General features: G+C 47.5%; 1 protein-coding gene across 1 annotated transcript in view; it reads right to left on the bottom strand.

Moving 5' to 3' along the window:
- The window catches only part of NECAB2 (N-terminal EF-hand calcium binding protein 2), a 73,362-nt gene that overhangs the window by 12,829 nt on the left and 41,769 nt on the right, over positions 1-18,764 (bottom strand). The window contains exons 4-5 of the mRNA XM_038148344.1: positions 5,285-5,310; positions 2,529-2,626 (exon numbers count right to left, since the gene is read on the bottom strand). Coding sequence (XP_038004272.1) covers positions 2,529-2,626; positions 5,285-5,310 — 124 coding nt within the window. The remainder of the gene's footprint in view (positions 1-2,528; positions 2,627-5,284; positions 5,311-18,764) is intronic.

Below are 18,764 nucleotides of genomic sequence, written 5' to 3'. Positions count from 1 at the left end.
CAAAGGAGTTTGCTCACAGCTCACAACACTCAGCATCACCCAGCCCTTTGCAGGATCTCACCACAAGAAAAGGTGTAGGGACAGCAAAGGCTCGAGCATCAGGGGGCACAAAACCACACTTAACTCTACCAAAAACCTGCTGCTTTGGTCGCCTTTCACCTCTTCCAGTGTTTCTAAAATATATATATTAAATGCATGAATCTTTTCAACATCCTGCTACCCCATTAGCAAGCCACCCTTGGTTACAGCATCTCATGGGGAGAAGATGGAGCAGAAGGAAATGACCCCATCCCTGAAAGTGCCCAGGGCCAGGCTGGATGGGGCTTTGTACTCCACTTGTCTAGTGGAATCTGTCCCTGCCCATGGCAAAGTGGTGGAACTTGATGAGGTTTAAATTCCTTCCAAAACAAATGTATCCTGTTTGAACACTGGTGACAGGTTTCTCTACCACCCACAACAGCTTCTTTTCTGTTGGTTTTTTGTTTCCCCCGCTTCTTTACATGAACAAAGTGCCTGCCTTTGAATAATTCATTGATGAGGTTTGTACCACTTTGTTCACAAAATCACAGTGGGGAACAGTGTTTTTCATTAAATACTTCTATGCCAGCTCCTCTCTGTGATGGAGTCTTGCTCTGCTTACTCTCTTGCCAAAAATCTGTCGGGCAGTGAAGAGCAGCACACCCCAGGGGCTGATGAAATGAGGGGTGGGAGGATGCTGGGGCAGCACTGCCTCACCTGGCTTGGGAAATGTCTGCATCTGAGATGAGGAGCTGTGACACTGAAGGATCACAGCTCCAGATCTCCCTGTTTCTCTCCACAAAATCATGATGGAGGTGACCAGCTGAGGATTAGGTAAATAACCTTGACCTGCTGCAATTAAGGCAGGTGAATCCTGCCACAATTTGCTGAATTGAGGAGGGAGAAAGGTGTTCTTCTTAGGTGTTCTTCTTAACCATCCTTAGGTGTTCTTCTTAACCATCCTGCTTCTGCTGCAGGTGTTTCATGCAAGGTAATACCCAAATGCTTAGATGCCTAATTTATAAGCAGGGAATAGACCATCTTCCTCTTGCAAAGTATTAGGAAGAATTAGTCATATGTATTCACATCACATTGGAAAGGCAGTGGTGGAAGGCATCACGAACAGCGAGCTGGAATGAATTACTGAGATCTCTATTAGCATGTTAACATTTATTTAAAATACATAGTTGGCAAACCTGATGGTCATGAAAATTGCTAATAATGACTATAAATGAGACAAGAACAGACACAGAAACTTAATTATAAAAAATTCGTGTTGTCCTGATTTTTTTAACCCTTTCATAATGTTGATAGAAAATCACTAACACTTCAGAAAGATCAGTGCTTGGCCAAAGACTTTTGCCTTTAATTTACAATGGCAAGACATCTGTTTACAACGGCAAGACATCAACATGTTAAATGTGTGCCTTCACTTTCCATGCTGCTTTCCTCACAAAAATCAAAATGGATGAATTTTGATCAAGCAAGGAAATCAAGATCTTTACTCAGCAGCAAGAGGGGAGAGAAATTTGCCATTCCCCGTTTTAACTCCTGAAACTTCTTATCATTGACACTTCTTTAATGTGGAGTAATCTGAGTTTCTCTTTTAGCTTCAAAGATAGATGGGAGATTTCAATGTGGATTGCTTGCAGGAGGGCTGTAGTTGAATTGGGAAGTGCTTACAACTGCTTGGAAAAAGCAAAACCTTCCTCCTTGGCTTGGCCCTCAGTGTACCACCTTACTGCTCACCAGTGAAGAGGAAAACTGCTTTTTATTCATCATGGCACAAAACAACAATGCAAATGTGGTTGAAGGTGGAAGTGAGAGAAGGGATTGCTTATCCTGAGGCAATAAATATCACTGATACAGCCCAGCTGCACTATTAAGTGGTGTGGAAGGACAGGAAAATAATTCCAAAGGAACTAAAGCTCTATAAACACTTCTCTCAGTCTGGTAAGACAACAAATGGATGGTGCAACTCTCACAGGGATGTTTATATGGTATATCAGCTCAGATTTTATAGGTATTCATAAATGAACTTCAGTATGCTTCTTGATCAGTGTCACTGTCTGTAATACTCCAGTATCAGTATCACATGATGGATTTTTAAGAACCTAGGGCTGCTTTGCACATACAAACCAGGTCATTATGTCTCGGTTTTGGTGCTTGCATGATTCCTCTGCAGTCCTTCAAGCACACAGCCCTCTAGTTTTCTAATAGAGCAGCTTCACACATGTATTTGGAAACCAGGTTGCCTTCCAAGGTGGAAGCTGGATTTCAAGGCAGCTCTATAATATGAAGTTTCCAAAAGCCCTCTCAGTGATGCTAACAACAACTCTGGCATTCCAAATCCCACCTGAGAGACCCAGAGGCTGTGCTGTCTGCAGAGCAGGAGGACACAGCACTGCTGAGGAGGATGAGGACCTTCAGATTTATGTGCTCTGTCAATGCAACTTTCACACCACTCACTCTGAGCCTGTGAAACGCGAAGTGCAGGAAGGAGCACTCACCCGTTTGGTGTAGTCCATGGCCTTCAGGATGGAAAGGTTCAGCATCTCCAGGGAGGCCAAAACATCCTCATAGTCTCCCATATGGTCAGCAAAATAGTCTGGGAAAACCAAGAGAAGCCTGATGGGAACATGTTAATGTAACTCAAGGCTACTTGGCACAGCAAGATCTATTACCCCTGGTAACATAAACCTGAAGAGATGGCTCCAGGGGTATTTTTATATTCTACATCCTCAGCCAAAGTCATAATTTGTCCTGCAGGGATGGGAAGTGGTGTGATTCCCATGAAGTTTGGGACCATTGCAGAAAGGAGATGTTAAACCCATTAGCCCCCATTGAAAATAACTCATCAGATTATTTTCTATGCCTACAACAGGTTTATATTTCTATGCCTACTTCTGCATTTGATTGCTTATGGTCTCTCTCCCTCCTACTGCTAGCATGGAGGAAGGGGTCTCCCTTTCCATTCCCTTGACATTCTTTGCCACTCAGCGCATCCAAATCCCTTCCAATTCACCCCAATTTATATGAGCTGAGACTGGCCTTACATCGTTCCCTACATTCCTATCACATTTACACCTCAGCCCACAATCACAGGTTGAATAAGCTTTTGAGAGTAAAATATGCCTTGACAGGAAGAGAACAGAGCTGCAAGCTGGGCCCAAAATCACGTGTTCCCCACAGAAGGAGCCACACATTCTCTGTGCCATCCTTGTCCTTTCCCTTTTCTGGTGATTGACACAAGTACAGCAAAAAGCTGCTCCTTAAAAGCCACCGGTGCTGCTCCTCAGCACTGGGACAGGGAGTTTCACACTGAGGTGACATCTCTGTGAAGTGCAGCAAGACATAAACTTCAGGAAACAATCCCACTAATTAGGTTTTCTTGGCTTAATTAGAAGTGCCTATAGCTATTCACAGTCTGAGAACATATCCAAAGGAAAGAAGATTTTGGCAGAACCGGAATGTCACAGCATGACTGACAGCAGCTGTTCCACGATAAGTAAACAGCTCACTCTCATTGCACTGGGTTTGTTTGGCTTTTCCTTCCTACTTGGGAAAGAAAAATTGAGCAGATCTGATAGGTAAAGCCTTTTTCTATGTCCTGAAATAAAAAGCTGGACCCATCCCCTTCAGGAGAAAGGAGCTGTTGTGGGCACAGCACAGCCCTTGAGACTGACCAAGGAGCACATGGGAGGAGAACAGAGTTGACTTTAACAAAGGATTCAGCTCTGCTGCTTTAGCATTATTTATTCATGTGTAGCTGCAGGGCTCAAGAAATAACTTTTAAGATGCTCTCAACATTTTATAACACACAACCCATTTCAAGAGAGACACCACAGCTCCCATTTAGACAAACTGAGGGTTTATGTTTAATACTGAGAGGAGAAGCAAGCAAATAAATCACAGGCAAGGGCAGGTATTCAGCAAATAACAGATCTAGGCAGGAACTTGTGCTGATAGATCCTTTCTCTGGCTTCCCCTAGCTTTCCCTGGAAGTGATGGGTTTATCTCCCTCCTCTCCTGGCAGTGAGATGGGATCACACTGGGTGACAGCCATGTAATTTCCTGATTTTATCAGAGTGATGGAGAAAGCTGTGAGGGGTTAAACAATGCCATTGTTACCCCAAAGCTGTGGGGGTTTGACTTCTTGGGTCAGCTGGCAGGGAGACCTACTGCAGTAAGAATGGAGGATTGGGAACAAGCCCTTCATATCTTCAGCAAACCAAAAGGATTTTATGTTTTTTCTTTGTTTCTTGCATACCAAAGCAAGGACAAGCAGAAATAACCAGTGGAAAGGTGAAATGTTGCTGCTTTTGCTGCCAGCTTGATGCTCAAAATGGTGTGGGCAGGGGTTGAGTACACCAGGAGGAGAGAAACCCTGGACAATGTCGTGGTGCAGGCACACCCATGCACAGAGAAGTCTTTAAGGTATCAGGAATAAGGAGTAACTGCCTGGTGCTGGCATAGGCACCAGTAACCCCATCTCTGTCTGCACAACCTGCTCCCAGCCAGACTTCCAAAGGCTGTAATTAGCTGCAAAGTGGTGAAGGTAAATGGTGAACACCTGCTGAGGTGGCTTCATATGTTCTTCTGTATCCTGGCACAGGAGGGGAGGAGAAGAGATAGATGAGCTCTCTGCAAGGCCACACACCTCTCCATCCATCTCCTCCCAAAAAGCTGGGGTGCAGGAAACACTTCCCAATATCAAGCATCCACAGAAAAATACACCTGAGTGAGCAGTTTGAGTCACCTCCTATTGAAGCAAAGCCCTTCAGAAATCCCAGCAGGAAACATTCCCTATCTGGTCAAGGTGTGGGACAAAATATTATCACAGATTTTCTGTTCAGCTTTTAATTTTGGCAAGCTGTGGGAGGTACAGCAGAGGTAGGGCACCCCTGAGGCAGCCTGCTGAGAAACACGAAGGCTGGACTAGGGAGGAACATGTTACAGGTCTTGCAGAAGGAGATGGGTTTATTGAACTTTAGAGTGAAGCTGGAAGCCAAGACACCTCCAGAAATTAAACGCCAGCTTGTTGTTGAACAAGGTCCATGTGCTTCGCTTAGCTCTGACCCCATTTGTGTTGCACGAAAATGAAAAAAGTTCTGCCAATTTTCCTGTGGAATAAGGAGCAGAGCAGCAGCAGGGCTGAGACGCCCCAGCTCCACAGCACTGCAATCTCTTCTGGGTTTCATGCAACCTTCGGGGGCCCTCATGCACACAATGATTGCTGTTGCCCAAAAGGAGGGACTGCACTCACCACACAGCTCCTTGGTGTCCACATTGCTGCAAGAGGGGGAGAACGAGGCAGGGAGGAAGCAGGAAAAAAGAAAGAGAAAGAAAGACAACTTTAATGTAAAGGACAGATGAAGGCTGCAGTTAGAATTCCCACAGGCTTAACTCCAGATGCCCTCCAGCAACATCACCCACTCCCTCAGATCCCCCAGCCACCAGTGGGGACAGCCTGTGGAGAAGAGCAGGGTTGGTTTACTCAGGACATCTTCAGCATCTGTGCAGCTGGAACAGGCTCACAAGTTATTTTGGATGCTCCCTGAGAGGGAAATGGGTACTTGCTCATCCCCCCTTAGGAGGGACCTTTGCCCGAGGGAGACACAGCACACGTGGCACATCAACTCCTCTGACTTCCTTACAAACATCCAGCCTGGCAACACGTTGGTGAGACACTTGATATGGCACGGGAACGTGTTTGTTCCCATTTACTCAGAATAAAAATTTGCAAAATATACTTTTCTCAATGGACCAATTCTCCCAATCCTGCCCTTATGAAGCAGCTCTTGTCCGGGACTGCCTCCAGACAAAATGGCCCAATTGCTCCTTAACACACGAACATTTAGTTTACATAACAACATCTCAGCAGACAACCTGCTTGGGAAATAAAGATTGCTGCTAATCTCTTTGTGCCTCCTATTCCCACACAATCATTAGTGCCATTCAAGGACTGGAGCGACCCCTTAATAGAATTATATCTTCTCCATCTATTTATATCCTGGGAAGTTATTTCTTAACCTAAGCTCATCCCTGCTCTGTCTAACCTGCCAGCAGAAGTGGATCAGGGCTTTCCCTGCCAGCATCCTCCTGCAGCCCTGCCCTGACACCCAGATCAAGGCAAGCACAAATGCCTTGAGCCCAGGAGGCGCTGCCTGGGCCACCCCCTGTCTCCTGCTGAAAAAGCTGCTGGTGCTGAACCACAGCCCCTTTGGGTGTGCTGCCTGCCATGGCGAGAAGAAGTCACCTCTTGTCTCGGGCCCCTCGTGGAGCAGGACACACCTGCAGGTGCCCTGGCACAAGCTGCAGCTGCCCCTCTCTGCAGAATGAGCTTCTGCACTGCTTTATCTTCATCTCTTGGAGACTTATCTTCCTCAAACCCTGGAATTGCTTCCCCAGATGCTACAAAACCCCCTGGGGAGCCGTGGGCTCAGCTTCCCTGATGTTCTCATGGCCAGACCCACTGAAGCCACAGATCCAAAGCACTGTGCTCCAGAGCCACTCCTGATCCCAGGGGCTCTGGCGCTGCTCAGCACTCTGCCGCAAGTGATTCCCAGCACGGAGCTTCAGCAGTGCAGCAGCAGAGGAATTCAGGTGAGCCCCCAGCAGATGCATTTCCAGCATTGGTACAGCCCCAGGACCCTGGCTAGTTGTTCCCCAGCACACAGCCTGGGAAGTCAAATGTTCCTTGCAGACACATGCATAAGAGTAGTTTTGACAGCAGCATCACCTACAAAGTGTTTCAATAATATTTTTCAGAAGACAGTTATTGGTTATAAACACCTACTGACGTGGTTATGGGTTTGCAGCTGGGGCATGTTATTGAGAAAAAAAAAATCCATTATTGCATTCCATGTGATTCTGCATTGCAATAATTGATCTGCTGCTGCCAAAATTGGTCTTTTTTTTTTCTCACATCTTGCCATTGTATGATTTAACTTAATTGTGCTTGAATGTTAACGCAGCTGAGAAGTTGCTTTTAATTTTAAGCCATCTTGCCTTCAGAATAAGCCTAATGAAAGGAATTACTGAAGTCACAAGCTGACTTAATAAAAAAATATGATAATGTTCAGATGAAAAACTGTAAGGAGAAATCAATGGGTACTTGAGCAGGCTGTTCCATCCCCCAGGAGTCTGCCTGCTGGGAACATCGCTGACACAGAGCCACATCCCCACCACTCTTACAGGCGGGTTCTGGCCCAGCTTGGGAGCTGCACAGCAAAAGCCACGTGCAACACTCAGCTACAAAACAATTTACAGGCTGATCTGGTGGTTTAATACTGTAGTAACTAAGCCCCACCTGGGTTATGCCAGTAGGGATTTTTATTCTGCAAATATTCAGGATCTGGGGTTCAGGGCTGGTGAGATGGGAGGTGGCAGCTCCTGATGAGCTCCCTTGTCATCCCTAACACTTCATCCCAGAGCTTCCCTTCCGAGGACATTTCTGGAGCAATCATGTATCACAAATCCCTTCAGAAGACAAACGTGAGCATTAGTTAGCAATTTTTTTTTCAGATGCCAAATATTTAACACTCCTGTACACAACAATAAGCTAAAAAGAAAAATCGTGACAAGTTGTTCTCATGTTTTCAGGAAAATAATTTGAAAAGTCTTTCAAGTACCAGAACACTTGGCTGTGAATTAGCTTTCAATTTTTATTACATTAATAATATGACTAATTCAAGAGCTTATTGAAGCCATAACCCCACTAACTAAGCAGAATATAATGGAGTTTAAGTAGAAATGAAGGAATAATTAAAGATTTCTGTGTTGTACAATTTTTCTGCATAGTAGAGACCACATTTTCTGATCTTGTTCCAAAATGAAAGTTGTCCTTTCAAAAGAGAAAAAAAAATCAAGAAAATCCAAATCTTTTTGAAAACCCAGGTCTTTTCTCTGTTTTCCAACCAATGGGGCTGTAGCATGGAGCAGCACAACCCTGCATCCGCAGCCTTGCTGGGGGTGTGCACCCTTTGAGGTGACTTTCCAAGGCAAAGATGTACTCTGGAGATCCTCCGTCTGCCATTTGGCACCAATTTGCTCCAACAGAAGCAGGAGGCAAACACAAGAGCTCGGATTTCAACCCAGATCACCTTCTGAAATGGCAGAGCCCAAGCCATGAACTACTTTGGCCACAAAAAAGGACAGTTTATTGCCACCACTCCCCCCCGGGACACTGGGATCATTTGACCAGAAGAACATTTGGCAATAGGGAAATAGTTTTCTCTCCTGGTTCACATCCAGCTATTTCAAAGAACAAGAAAAGACCTCTAAGTGTGATACTCCTCCTGTGTGTGTGGGAGTTAGTTTAAAGAGCAATGACCATGCTGTGAGAGCATCCCCTCAGTGGCCTTAATTAAGTGAACTTGTCCAGACAGTAATTACTGATGCATGACTCCTATGAGCAAGAGGCTGCCCAGCGTAATGGCTGTGCCTCCTGCATACTCCAGAAAGAAAAACATTTCTCCCCACAAAGCCCCTCCCAGCATTAAACTGTGTTTTGATGAGCACCTGAGCTAATGAGGATCCCTGGGAAGTGACCTCTCTCTTGCCATGTCCCTGACTGGGGATTGTCCATGATCAGTGTCCTGCACTGACTCTGCTGCTTTTCCATCACTTCATAAGCTCTTTTATTTCTGTAAATGCCTTTCTTGAAACATGCTGCCCTCCTTGAGACTTTATCCCAGGAAGAAGGCACCATCAGACCAAAGACCTGTTGCACCAGGGTGTCCAGCAACCCAGGGATTGTGGCACCAGGCTGAGCATCCCAGCAGCCAGACCTCTGGGTGGGTGATGGTACCATGCAGCCTCCAGGTCTTGGCTCATTGGTCCAGATGACTAGCACTTTCTAACACCAACCCTAACCTAACACTGTCCTAAAGCAAACCAGTGTTTTCCACCAGGAAAAAAATACTATTTCTGGAAATTCCCTGTGATGATGATTTGCATTAGCTGTTAATAAGCAAGCCCAGGGGAGCACAGCACAGGAGGGAGCACCCAGAGAACATCCCAGGAGATCTCAGCAGGGCAGAGTCAGGGATGTCCTGGTCCAGTGCTGCTGCTGACCTGCAGAGGTTCCTTGCAGCAAACCCAGGCAGGAGTTTGCAATCCAGCCTCTCTCCTTCTCTTTCCCAGCATCTCCCTGCCTCCCTAAGGCAAGGCTGATGGCCTCTGACTCGCTGTCCTTAACATATTGTTCCAGATTTCAGCTTAAGAGAGGAGAGGAAAAGTTATCTCAGAATGAAAAAGATAATGTGGAGGAGAGGAGCATGAAATTTCCTTCCTGGGTTTCAGCTCAGCCAGAGGAAAGGTGTCCCAGGCACTCCCAAAGGGCAGTACAATCAAAAACATAACGGGAATTCAGAAGTTGCAAATCCATCAAAGTCTCATCCTCACGTTTCTCATGCAAATATCTGCCTGGATGTGCTGCTCAAATGCTGCTCAGTGCCCCATCAGCTTCAGCTGAAGATAATAACCCTTTTCCTTGGGCAGATGAAAGGTTTGCATCAGCAGCCACACGGCTTAGTCACTTCACCAGCACAGAAAATGGAAGGGCTTTTTTCCTGAAATCACGTTCTACTTTTATTTCCATCTTTTATTCACAGCTTTGGGTTTGCTACAAGGCTTCAAACGAGCACGGAAACAAATTATCCTCTAGCATTAACCACCTGCAGAACTCATTTTCATTTAGGAAAGACTAAAAAACAACAAGTGCAGCTGGAATGTATTATTATATCTGATGATAAGGCTTCCAGCCCCATCAGCAACAGCGCTGTGTTATCTCAACACCTCAGAAGAGGCAAATATGCATCCAGATGCCTACTAAGGGGTCACAGATGGTCACTTCTGATCATTAGTTTCTGAGCTCAATGAAACATGTTTTACACAGACCTCAGAGAGAGAAAAATTGTTCCAGGCAGAGCAAGAGAAATACCAAATATTGGATGCCAGTCAGGAGCTGAATAATTCTACAGAATTAAACAACTTTCCAAGCCCATCATTTTATCTTCTGGTGAATCCTGGTAAATCCTTCCCAAGACCTATCCAAATACCTCCCCTTTACCCACCTGATTGCTTAAGAAAAAAACCCAAACCACTCTTATGGTATTACTAAATAAAAGACTGCCAAAATCTGGTGTGCCACATGCAAAGAAACAGCAGAAACCATATGCCAAGGCTGTCCACAACCAGAAGGGCATCCAGCCCCCTGCAGCTTCAAATGACACAGGCAAAGAAGGATTCAGAACATATATCAGGTTTGGGCTTCATTTCTTGAGCTGTGGCAAGCTGGCAATCAGGGTTCTGGTGCCCACCTGGCTTTACTTTAAGGGATGGTCTTTATCTGCTGCCAAATGTTTCTTGCATGACATAAATCTGTGGTGTGCTTCACAGGAATAATTCTCAGGTGCACATACTGGTGCAGGCACAATTGCCCTGCTCCCTATCCAGCACAACAAAAAAGACAGTGAGCAGTGAGCCTGAAATAACCCAGCAGGAATTTGCTTTTCCCAGCGGGGCAGGAAGTACCACTATGGAGAGCCATGAGGAATGAGCTGACACCGGGTTCATCATTCCCCCAGACAGAGGTTTCTCCCAAAATCCAAATTTTAAGAAAGAGGAAAAGTTTTGCAGAGTGCATGTGGATCAGCACACCTAACTGGGACACGTCCAGCACTGAAGCACAATGATTTAGATTAAAATTTATGTTCACCTATGGAGAACAGCTCCCATGGGGGCTCCTGAAGGGGAGGGAAATGCTGCCTTCTCCTAAGCAAAACTAATAACTTTATCCTTCCCTTGGCATGTGCTCCATCACTGAGCACCTGGTGAGCACAGTGAGGGTCTCTGAAAGCCCAGCAACAAAACATGTTTTTCTCGAATTGCCCAGAAATAGAGAGAAACAAAAGGAGGATTTTGCATGAAGTTTTCCCATATTAATTTTGTATTACAGTCTCATCACTGGTGGTGCAGGGTTGGGGTTTATAACACATTCTATGTGCTTTGAGAGATGGTCTCTTTCCTCCTCCTTGCCCTTGCTACCAACAGGATTTTCACTCACCAGCTGGGCTGAAGCCTGGTGCCCCCAAGGATGCTCTGCTCACCTAACCTGGGGTTTGGCTTCTTCCTGCTCCTTGCACATCTTTCCTTGGGATTTAGGCAGATGGTGACCAGGATGGGGCAGTTTTGCCTCTTTCACACCCTGTGGCAGGTGTGGCTCTCTGCTCAGCAGGATGGAAGGTGAGCAGCACTGGGGCTGCACTGCACAGTCATCTTTCAGTATTTAATATGCTTTAATAGTAATATTTTCACACGGTTTTCTCTGCAGCCCCTCACCTCTTTAAGCCATCTGAGTTCTCATTAGCTCAGCTGCTGCCCAGATCCAGTTTCCAAACCACACACCCACATTCACTGGAAATGTTGGTGCCCAAAGCTGTGAGCTCTGCAGCGTGTGCTTCCCTCCGGAGCACCAGGGCAGCAGAGTCCTCATTAAAAGCCAGTAATCTGGAAAACACTGATTTTTCAAGGTAAACTGAACTGACCTTCTCTACAAACAAGCACAGTAAATCTGGTAGGCTCAGGATAAAACACACTCCTTTATTCATGCTGCTTCAAGGCTGCTCCCTCCCTGCACAGCAAGACCCTGTGAAGCTGCTGCAGTCACACAGGGGGACCATGGTGGACTTGCTCTGCCTATAGCAGCACAGAGAGAAACCAGGGGGTTTCAGTTCCCTGCAGGCTGGGAAGTGCCCAAGCCAGACAAAAAGCATCTCAGAGAGCCACCACTGTGGTTTCAGCACCACCAAAGATGCTCTTTTAGGTGACCTTCTGTTATGATGGGGAAGATCAGCAGAAGACCTTTGCTACCTTCTCCTCCTCCTCCTCGATGTGGAAGTCCCATGGCAGATCCCTGAGTGTGTCTGGTGGCCCTCCTGGGGACAGTCACACCCTCAGCAAAGTGCCCCAGCCCCCTGCAGCCACTGCCCAGCCCAGCCTGCTGGGTTTGCAGGCAGAGCTGCCCACTGGCATCCTCCCCACTGTGCCAGAGCCTGAGCTTAGCTCAGAACAGCTTTCATGCACCCACAGGAAGGTGCCTGTGTTACCAATCCTATCCCAGGTCTGACTGCAAAAGGAAAGGACAGAGGGGAAAAAAAGGGTGGTTGCCACTGAACACTGACTCCTAACTGATATGCCATGAGGCTGAACACCCCCAGATGGGTGGCACACATCCAACAATGCCTGGACTTGCTCCAAAAAGCCTGTGATACTGGAGTGCAGATGCCCTGCAGAAAGGCAGTTGCCATGGCACTGCCCAGGAGCAGTCATTAGGGGTGTGATGGGAGACGTCTCTTCTCCAGCCACTGGCCTGCAACACAGCGGCATTCATCTTGTAGCAGTAATAAACACAATACAAATGACACAAGGAGGCTATTAAACTTGCTAAATACAATCCCTAAAGTCCCAAACCACCCAAGTGCAGCTGTGGATGCAGCAGCTGAAGGGCCCTCTGCCCACTGTGACCCGATTAGCTCAGCTGGTCTGAGCATGGAGCGGGTAACACCAAGCTTGTGACTTTGATCTCCATAGGGACCATTCACACAGGAGCTGCACTCAGTAACCCTTGTGCATCCCTTCCACAGCAGAACATCCTGTGAAATCTCAGCTGCTGGTCTTCCTTTGGATTCATCCCCAGCTCTCCTGGCAGAGCCCCTCACCCCCACCACAGTTTTACACTCACCACTGCCTTCCAGGAGAGGGTTTGGGTGTGGGCTCTCCTGCCTTTGAAAAATGGGGGGAACTCTCCTGCAGAGACATCTCATGCTCTCTCAGAGGCTCCCGGGGTGACCCTGCTGGTCCCCAGGGAACATGGACCATATCCCTGCTCCCTCCCCATGGGGGGTGGGGGCAGTGCCCGGGTGTGAGGGGCAGTGGGCACCAGGTCCATTCACACCAGGGCTTGGTTTGCCTGTGGTGTGCTGACAGAACACTCCTGCTTTGCTTCTGCAGCTGACAGAACCAGCATGGGCACTTTGTCAGGGGGAGGGGGAGGACTAAACACTGCTTCTTGCAGCACAACTAATTTAATTTCCTTTCAGGGACTTGATATTTACCATAAAGATGGAGACCACCACAACATAACACATTATTTGCTGTTTCTCATTTTCAGACTGCTGCTGTATTTCAAGGCTGGTTCAGCTCCTCACTCTCTTGACATACTGATGCATTCTGCAGCCACAGGCACTTGTGAAACACTGGTCATAGCTAAACCAAGCCTCCACGGAACCCAATTTCTTCTGTACAGCCACAGGTAGCTGTCAGAAATAGCACAGTGAAGACCCCAGTTGCCTCTAGACCATCCTCAGAAAGCCCCAAGCTTCAAACCATCCCTGACACAGACCAGATGCTTTCTTTCATCAGTAGTTTCAAGACAACCAAAACAACATTTTCTATGTGGTGAAGTGTTTGACAGAACAAAACACCCAGCTCTAATTACCAAGGGCAGCAGGAAAAGTGACTGAATATGGATAAAAGTGAAACAATGGTCTGGATGCTGTTGAAAAACATGCTCAAAGCTCTCATTAGTTAAAAGAGAAATAAATGTCACTTTACAAAAAGGCAGGAGCAATAAACTGGCACCTGTGAAGTACCAGACATTAGTTAGTTCATCCATCACAGCTGCAGTATGGCACTGCAGGCTGCCACTCGGCGCCACCCTCCTGCTTTGCCCCAGGGCTCCAGAACTGGAGTTCAGGTTCTGTAGTGAGCCAGGCTCAGCATCCCTGAGGCTCTGCCCTTCCTGCCCTATGGCTTCTAGAAAACAACACCCAAAACGCAGCACAAAGGGGCAATTTTCCACAAAGGGCTGATCACGAGCCCAAATCCCCAGAGTCTGGGGAGTGCAGAGGAGCCCAAGGCAGAGCAGCCCCTCTGCTGCCCTTCACAAAGCCCCGCACCTCCCTGGGGCAGCACGGCCTTCTGCAGCTCTACTGTGGGCAAGGGGAGGTGTTCTCCCCCTTCCACACCCAGTCGGGGCCACCCAGGATTCAATGTTAAGAGCAAAGATTGGTGGAGCTGTTTCTGCACAAGGAAGAAAATTTTTGATGATTAAGGCAATGTCCTCTTGGATCATTCCTTGTAACTTGTAAAACCATTTCATGGTTCATTGTCACAGTTGGCCAGAACCTCTAACCACTCACTCACAAAAGAAGAATCTCTTGAAAAGCTCACAAAAACTCTCAAGAAGATGATAACACAAAAAAATATCTCCTGCTAACAGCACAGTTAATATCCTGAAAAATATATCAATGCAGCACACTAATTTAATCCAACAGTTTCTAAGCATAGTCACTACCTTAAGTAAAACAGACATTTAGTACAGTATGAAATGTTTTCAAGTCTCTGCATGTGCCAAATTCCTAATAAATTACATCAAAACCCTTTTTTTTTTTTTTAATGGATGACTTTTTCTTGAAAAATATCACTCTGCCCACAAATGCATCAAAGAAAAGGGAAGGCAGGTTTAATTACAGCCTACAAGTAACCTAGCTGCTAGGAGGGGTGACACTTTCAAATGTATTAAATTGATGATTACTGTATTGATTATATTCATCATCTGGCAGGGCCAGGCAAAACTGGGACTGGAAGGATGGGCTGGACACGTCATGGTCAGCACAGAGGCAGCACAGACAACTTTGCTCTCAGGGTCCCCACCAGCTCCACCTTGGAAACACAGCACGATTTTCTGTGATATTATCATCACGTTGCATTGAGATGGCTGATTATTTAATTCTGACATCCTGGTCCCATGCAGCGTCTTCAGCCCGCATCCAGGGGCACAGCCTGCTTGTAAACCCCGCTCTCCATCTCCCGCATGCACTCCAGGAGCAGTAGACACAGCAGCCACCGGCACATCAGCTTTGCTGTCAGCCTTGCTCCGAGTGACCACCCTCGGGACAGACTGTTTAAATGCCAGCTGTTCGCGGTGCGCTCGGACTGCTGCGAATGTAAACCCTTTCACGGGATAGTTGCTGTAACTATTCCGGGTTTGCACGAGATGGATTCCCTATTTGCAGAAAAATATGAAATAAGTAACAGGAAGGAAAAGAACGGTTTCAGCCTGTGATGCTCCTTCACAAAATCGTGACGCGGAGCGCTCAGAAAAGTGCTTTAAAAACCAAAGAAACGCGAAATTGTCCGCAAGGGCTCCCGGCCCCGGCTCCGCGGCCCAAGGAGCGCCTTTTGCAGCCTGGCCGGCCAAGAGACCGCGCCAGCGTGCCCGGGATCGGGCAGCGCTCCCGCGGGGCGGCGGCGGCCCCGCACACCGGGAGCGACCCCCGGGAGGGATCTCCGGAGACATCACCGGGAGCAGTCACCGGGAGGGATCTCAGAGAGCGATCTCCGGGGCGGTCACCGGGAGCAGTCACCGGGAGCGATCCCCGGGAGCGATCTCCGGGGCGGTCACCGGGAGCAGTCACCGGGAGCGATCCCCGGAAGCAGTCACCGGGAGCGATCCCGCCGATCGGCGGCCGGGCCCTGCGGCACCTCCCGGGCCCGCAGCCGGGCTGCTGGGCAGGGCTGGGGGCTCGGGCCACCCCCACCAAATGCCACCGCAGGGACCCTGGGGACACTGGCAAAGCCAGGGCTGTGTCAGCGCCCACCGCAGCAGGGACAGGAGGAGATGGGCAGCGAGCGCCGTGGTGAGCCGGGTACAGAGGGTGGAAGGGTGTAAGAGCTCATCACACGGACTGGAAATCGCTGCCCGGGTCTTAGAGAGGTTCCCGCTGCAGGGCTGAGTTACCCCACAAGAGCCACTTCCAGCAGCCTGATGACCTCCCTCAGAGCCATTTCCAGCAGCCTGATGACCTCCCTCACCCCGCTGTCCCCGTCCTGCCCTCCCTGGGCAGCCAAGCCAAGGGATGCTGTGACATTTCACCTTCACGGGGGCACGATAATGGCACAGATTCCTCTGGCTTGCAGCAGAGCTACATTTCAGCTGCTTTTTCACACACTTCCCTCCACTTGTTGGCCCTCTCCTTTACAGCAAAAGAAGCCATCTATCCACGTTTTTAAGCTCTCATTATGTCTTTTAGCTCGGTTTTGAAAGCAGACGACTAAAACAAATGAATGTTCTTTTTGGAGGGAGGAGAGGATGTCTTATGCTTTTATGCACAAACTGTCAACAGTACGAAACAGTCAGAAATGGCCTTTTTTTGATGAGTGAATATTTAACGTTTTGCCTATTTCCATTTGATAAGAAAGCCTGGGCTAATCCCATTTCTATTTGTAATCCCTATAATATTGAACTGCAAAAGCGAGAGGGATTGTTCAGAGCTCAGCTGAATGGGTTGCTAATTGCCAGAAGGAAATAAAATGATATTGAGAGCATTATGTAAAATTAAATCTGCCTTCTCCTCCTTTTAGGTTTTGTAGGTATCTTGTTTATCACCAAAGTTGTATGGAGGAGAGGAAGAAATTAGAGCAGCAAATGTGCAGGTTTGTGTATGTAACACACAACTGACAGAGAACAAGTAAAAGAATAGTAAAGCAAGAAATCCCTGGACCCTCTTGCTGTATTTTTCTCAATATATTTGTTTCTCATGAATGCTTTTCTTCTGCCATTGAAAAATTATCTAAAAAACCTCCTCCCAAATCCAGTCCCCAGGCAGACAGCTTGGTCTGCCCACCAAAGAGCAGCTGGACGTGTCTGCTGCTTGATGCTGGTGCCCTAAGCACATTTACCCAGAAAAACCCCAATAAATTTGCACAATTTGAGCTGCAAGCAAAGTCTACAATCTCCTTAAATGGCTCAGACATGACTCAAACACAAGTGGCTGGTTAGAATTAAATATCTTGGTCACTTTTATGGTTTTGATGCAAGATCTTGGTGTCTTTCCATTCCATAGAATGGAAAAGCAGTGATGCAGAATGGCCCTGCACAATCCAAAAAATGAGGTGCTGAGCCCCTTTCCCAGCTAGAAAGGTGTGTGATGTGACAGTTCTTCACTCCATTTGCACAGATAAACCCTCCCCAATCCTCTCACTGCAGTAAACACCAGCCTGCTGCTCCCAGAGCCAATCTGCCTCAGCACAAGACAGCCTCTCCCCAGGGACCTGGCAGAGAGCCAGCCTGAGAAAACACCTGGGAAATAGGATTAGAAATAGAAAAATGGTCTCAAATGTTAGTTCAAACAAGATTCTGCGCAGTTTTTCAGCTTTGTGTTTCTTGCAGTGACCTTCCCACCAGGTGGTTTGTTTTTAAAGCCTCTTTTCTTTGGTGAGCCTGAGATGTTCTGTGTCTCTATCAGCACACAGATGCTGAGCACCAGCCTTGGCACCAAGTATTTCTTCACTTACATGAAAAATAGAGCACAGTGTAATTCAAATGACATGTTTAGAGAAGAATAAGCTAGGACTCAAAAACGTCTTCCACATAAACAAAATCCACCAAGCGCCCATGCTCTTGAGAGCCAGAAATTAGAGCAAGACATGTAATTTTTGTGCAATCATTTTGTCCCTTTCAGAAGAGACAAGAACTATCTCTTGAATCAGTTAATCAAAATCTTGGCTGATTAAACCATCCGTAGTTTATTTCCCAGGGAGTTAATTGAGAACATTCCATATTCAGAAATGAAGCTGGTTTCAATGGGCACAGGCATCTCTGTAGTGCAGGCTTCAGACAAACCCAGCATTCCACTGGATCAGGTTTGCAATGCAAATAGCCAAGATTAGGGAGGGGGAGAGAAAAAAAACCCCGGGAAAAAAATACTCAATCACAATCATCATTGTTCCTGCTGAAGAAGTAGAAGATCTTTCTGTTCAAATTTGAGAGGACTGAACTGCAGAAACCCAGAGAAAAGCACAGAGAGCAGAGCACTGCTCCTGGAGTCTCCTGAAATCTCAGAGGGATCCTCTCAGATGGAGATCTCTCACAGCAAAGGACACCAGACCTGCAGTGGGTAGTGGGAAGGCAAAGAACCTCCCAGTAGTGCCTGGAGGGACAGTGGCAGCCAAACAAAGCAGTAACAACAGACCTTTTCCACCAGAGGAAAATAAGGACTGGAGCATAAGGACAGCAGGCTGCTGTGCAGAAGGTACTGAAGGTGTCCAGGTCTGGAGCAGGACTGTGCTGGAAGGGGGAGTCTTGAGAAACTCATCTTCACCTTTGGGTATTGATGCACTCAAAGTAACAGAGAACCAAAATCAATCTGTGCAAAGTGCAAGACCTATTTGGAGAGCTTCTGGCCCCACAGCTGATGATGTCAGTAAAAGCAGGGGCAGTCCAAAGGTCCCACCCTGTCCTCCCTGGCACTGTGCTTCCCTCCAAGTGCTGGAGCTGACTGCAGAGCTGGAAGCAGCACAGCTGTGTTGGCACAGTGCTCTTGGGCCTGACATGCTCTGCTCCACTGTGGGACTAATTAGTGCAGGCAGAGAAGCTCATCAGGATCATTGCCTGCTTCTGAGATTGCCCTGCACCCCTTCCCCCAGCTCTGGAACTGACCAGGCTGGTACCTACCCTGACCATATCCTGCATCTCTGCACCCTCAAGTGACCCCAAATTACTGATTTATAGCACAGCTCCTGTGCTCCCTGGGCAGCTGAGGGGTCGCAGGAGGAAGGTGCCCTCCTATCCTAAGAAGGATGTAGTTGAGCACCCCAAAGGTGGGTGATCAGTTCTCTCTCCATCCCCTGCACTTACCCCTCTGGAGCACACCCTGCCCGAGGTCAGAGCCTCCAGG

The sequence above is a fragment of the Motacilla alba genome, chromosome 11, assembly GCF_015832195.1.
Source record: "Motacilla alba alba isolate MOTALB_02 chromosome 11, Motacilla_alba_V1.0_pri, whole genome shotgun sequence".
Classification (NCBI taxonomy): domain Eukaryota; kingdom Metazoa; phylum Chordata; class Aves; order Passeriformes; family Motacillidae; genus Motacilla; species Motacilla alba.
The sequence above is the reverse complement of the archived record's forward strand: the minus strand, read 5'-3'. Positions and strand labels throughout refer to the sequence as shown.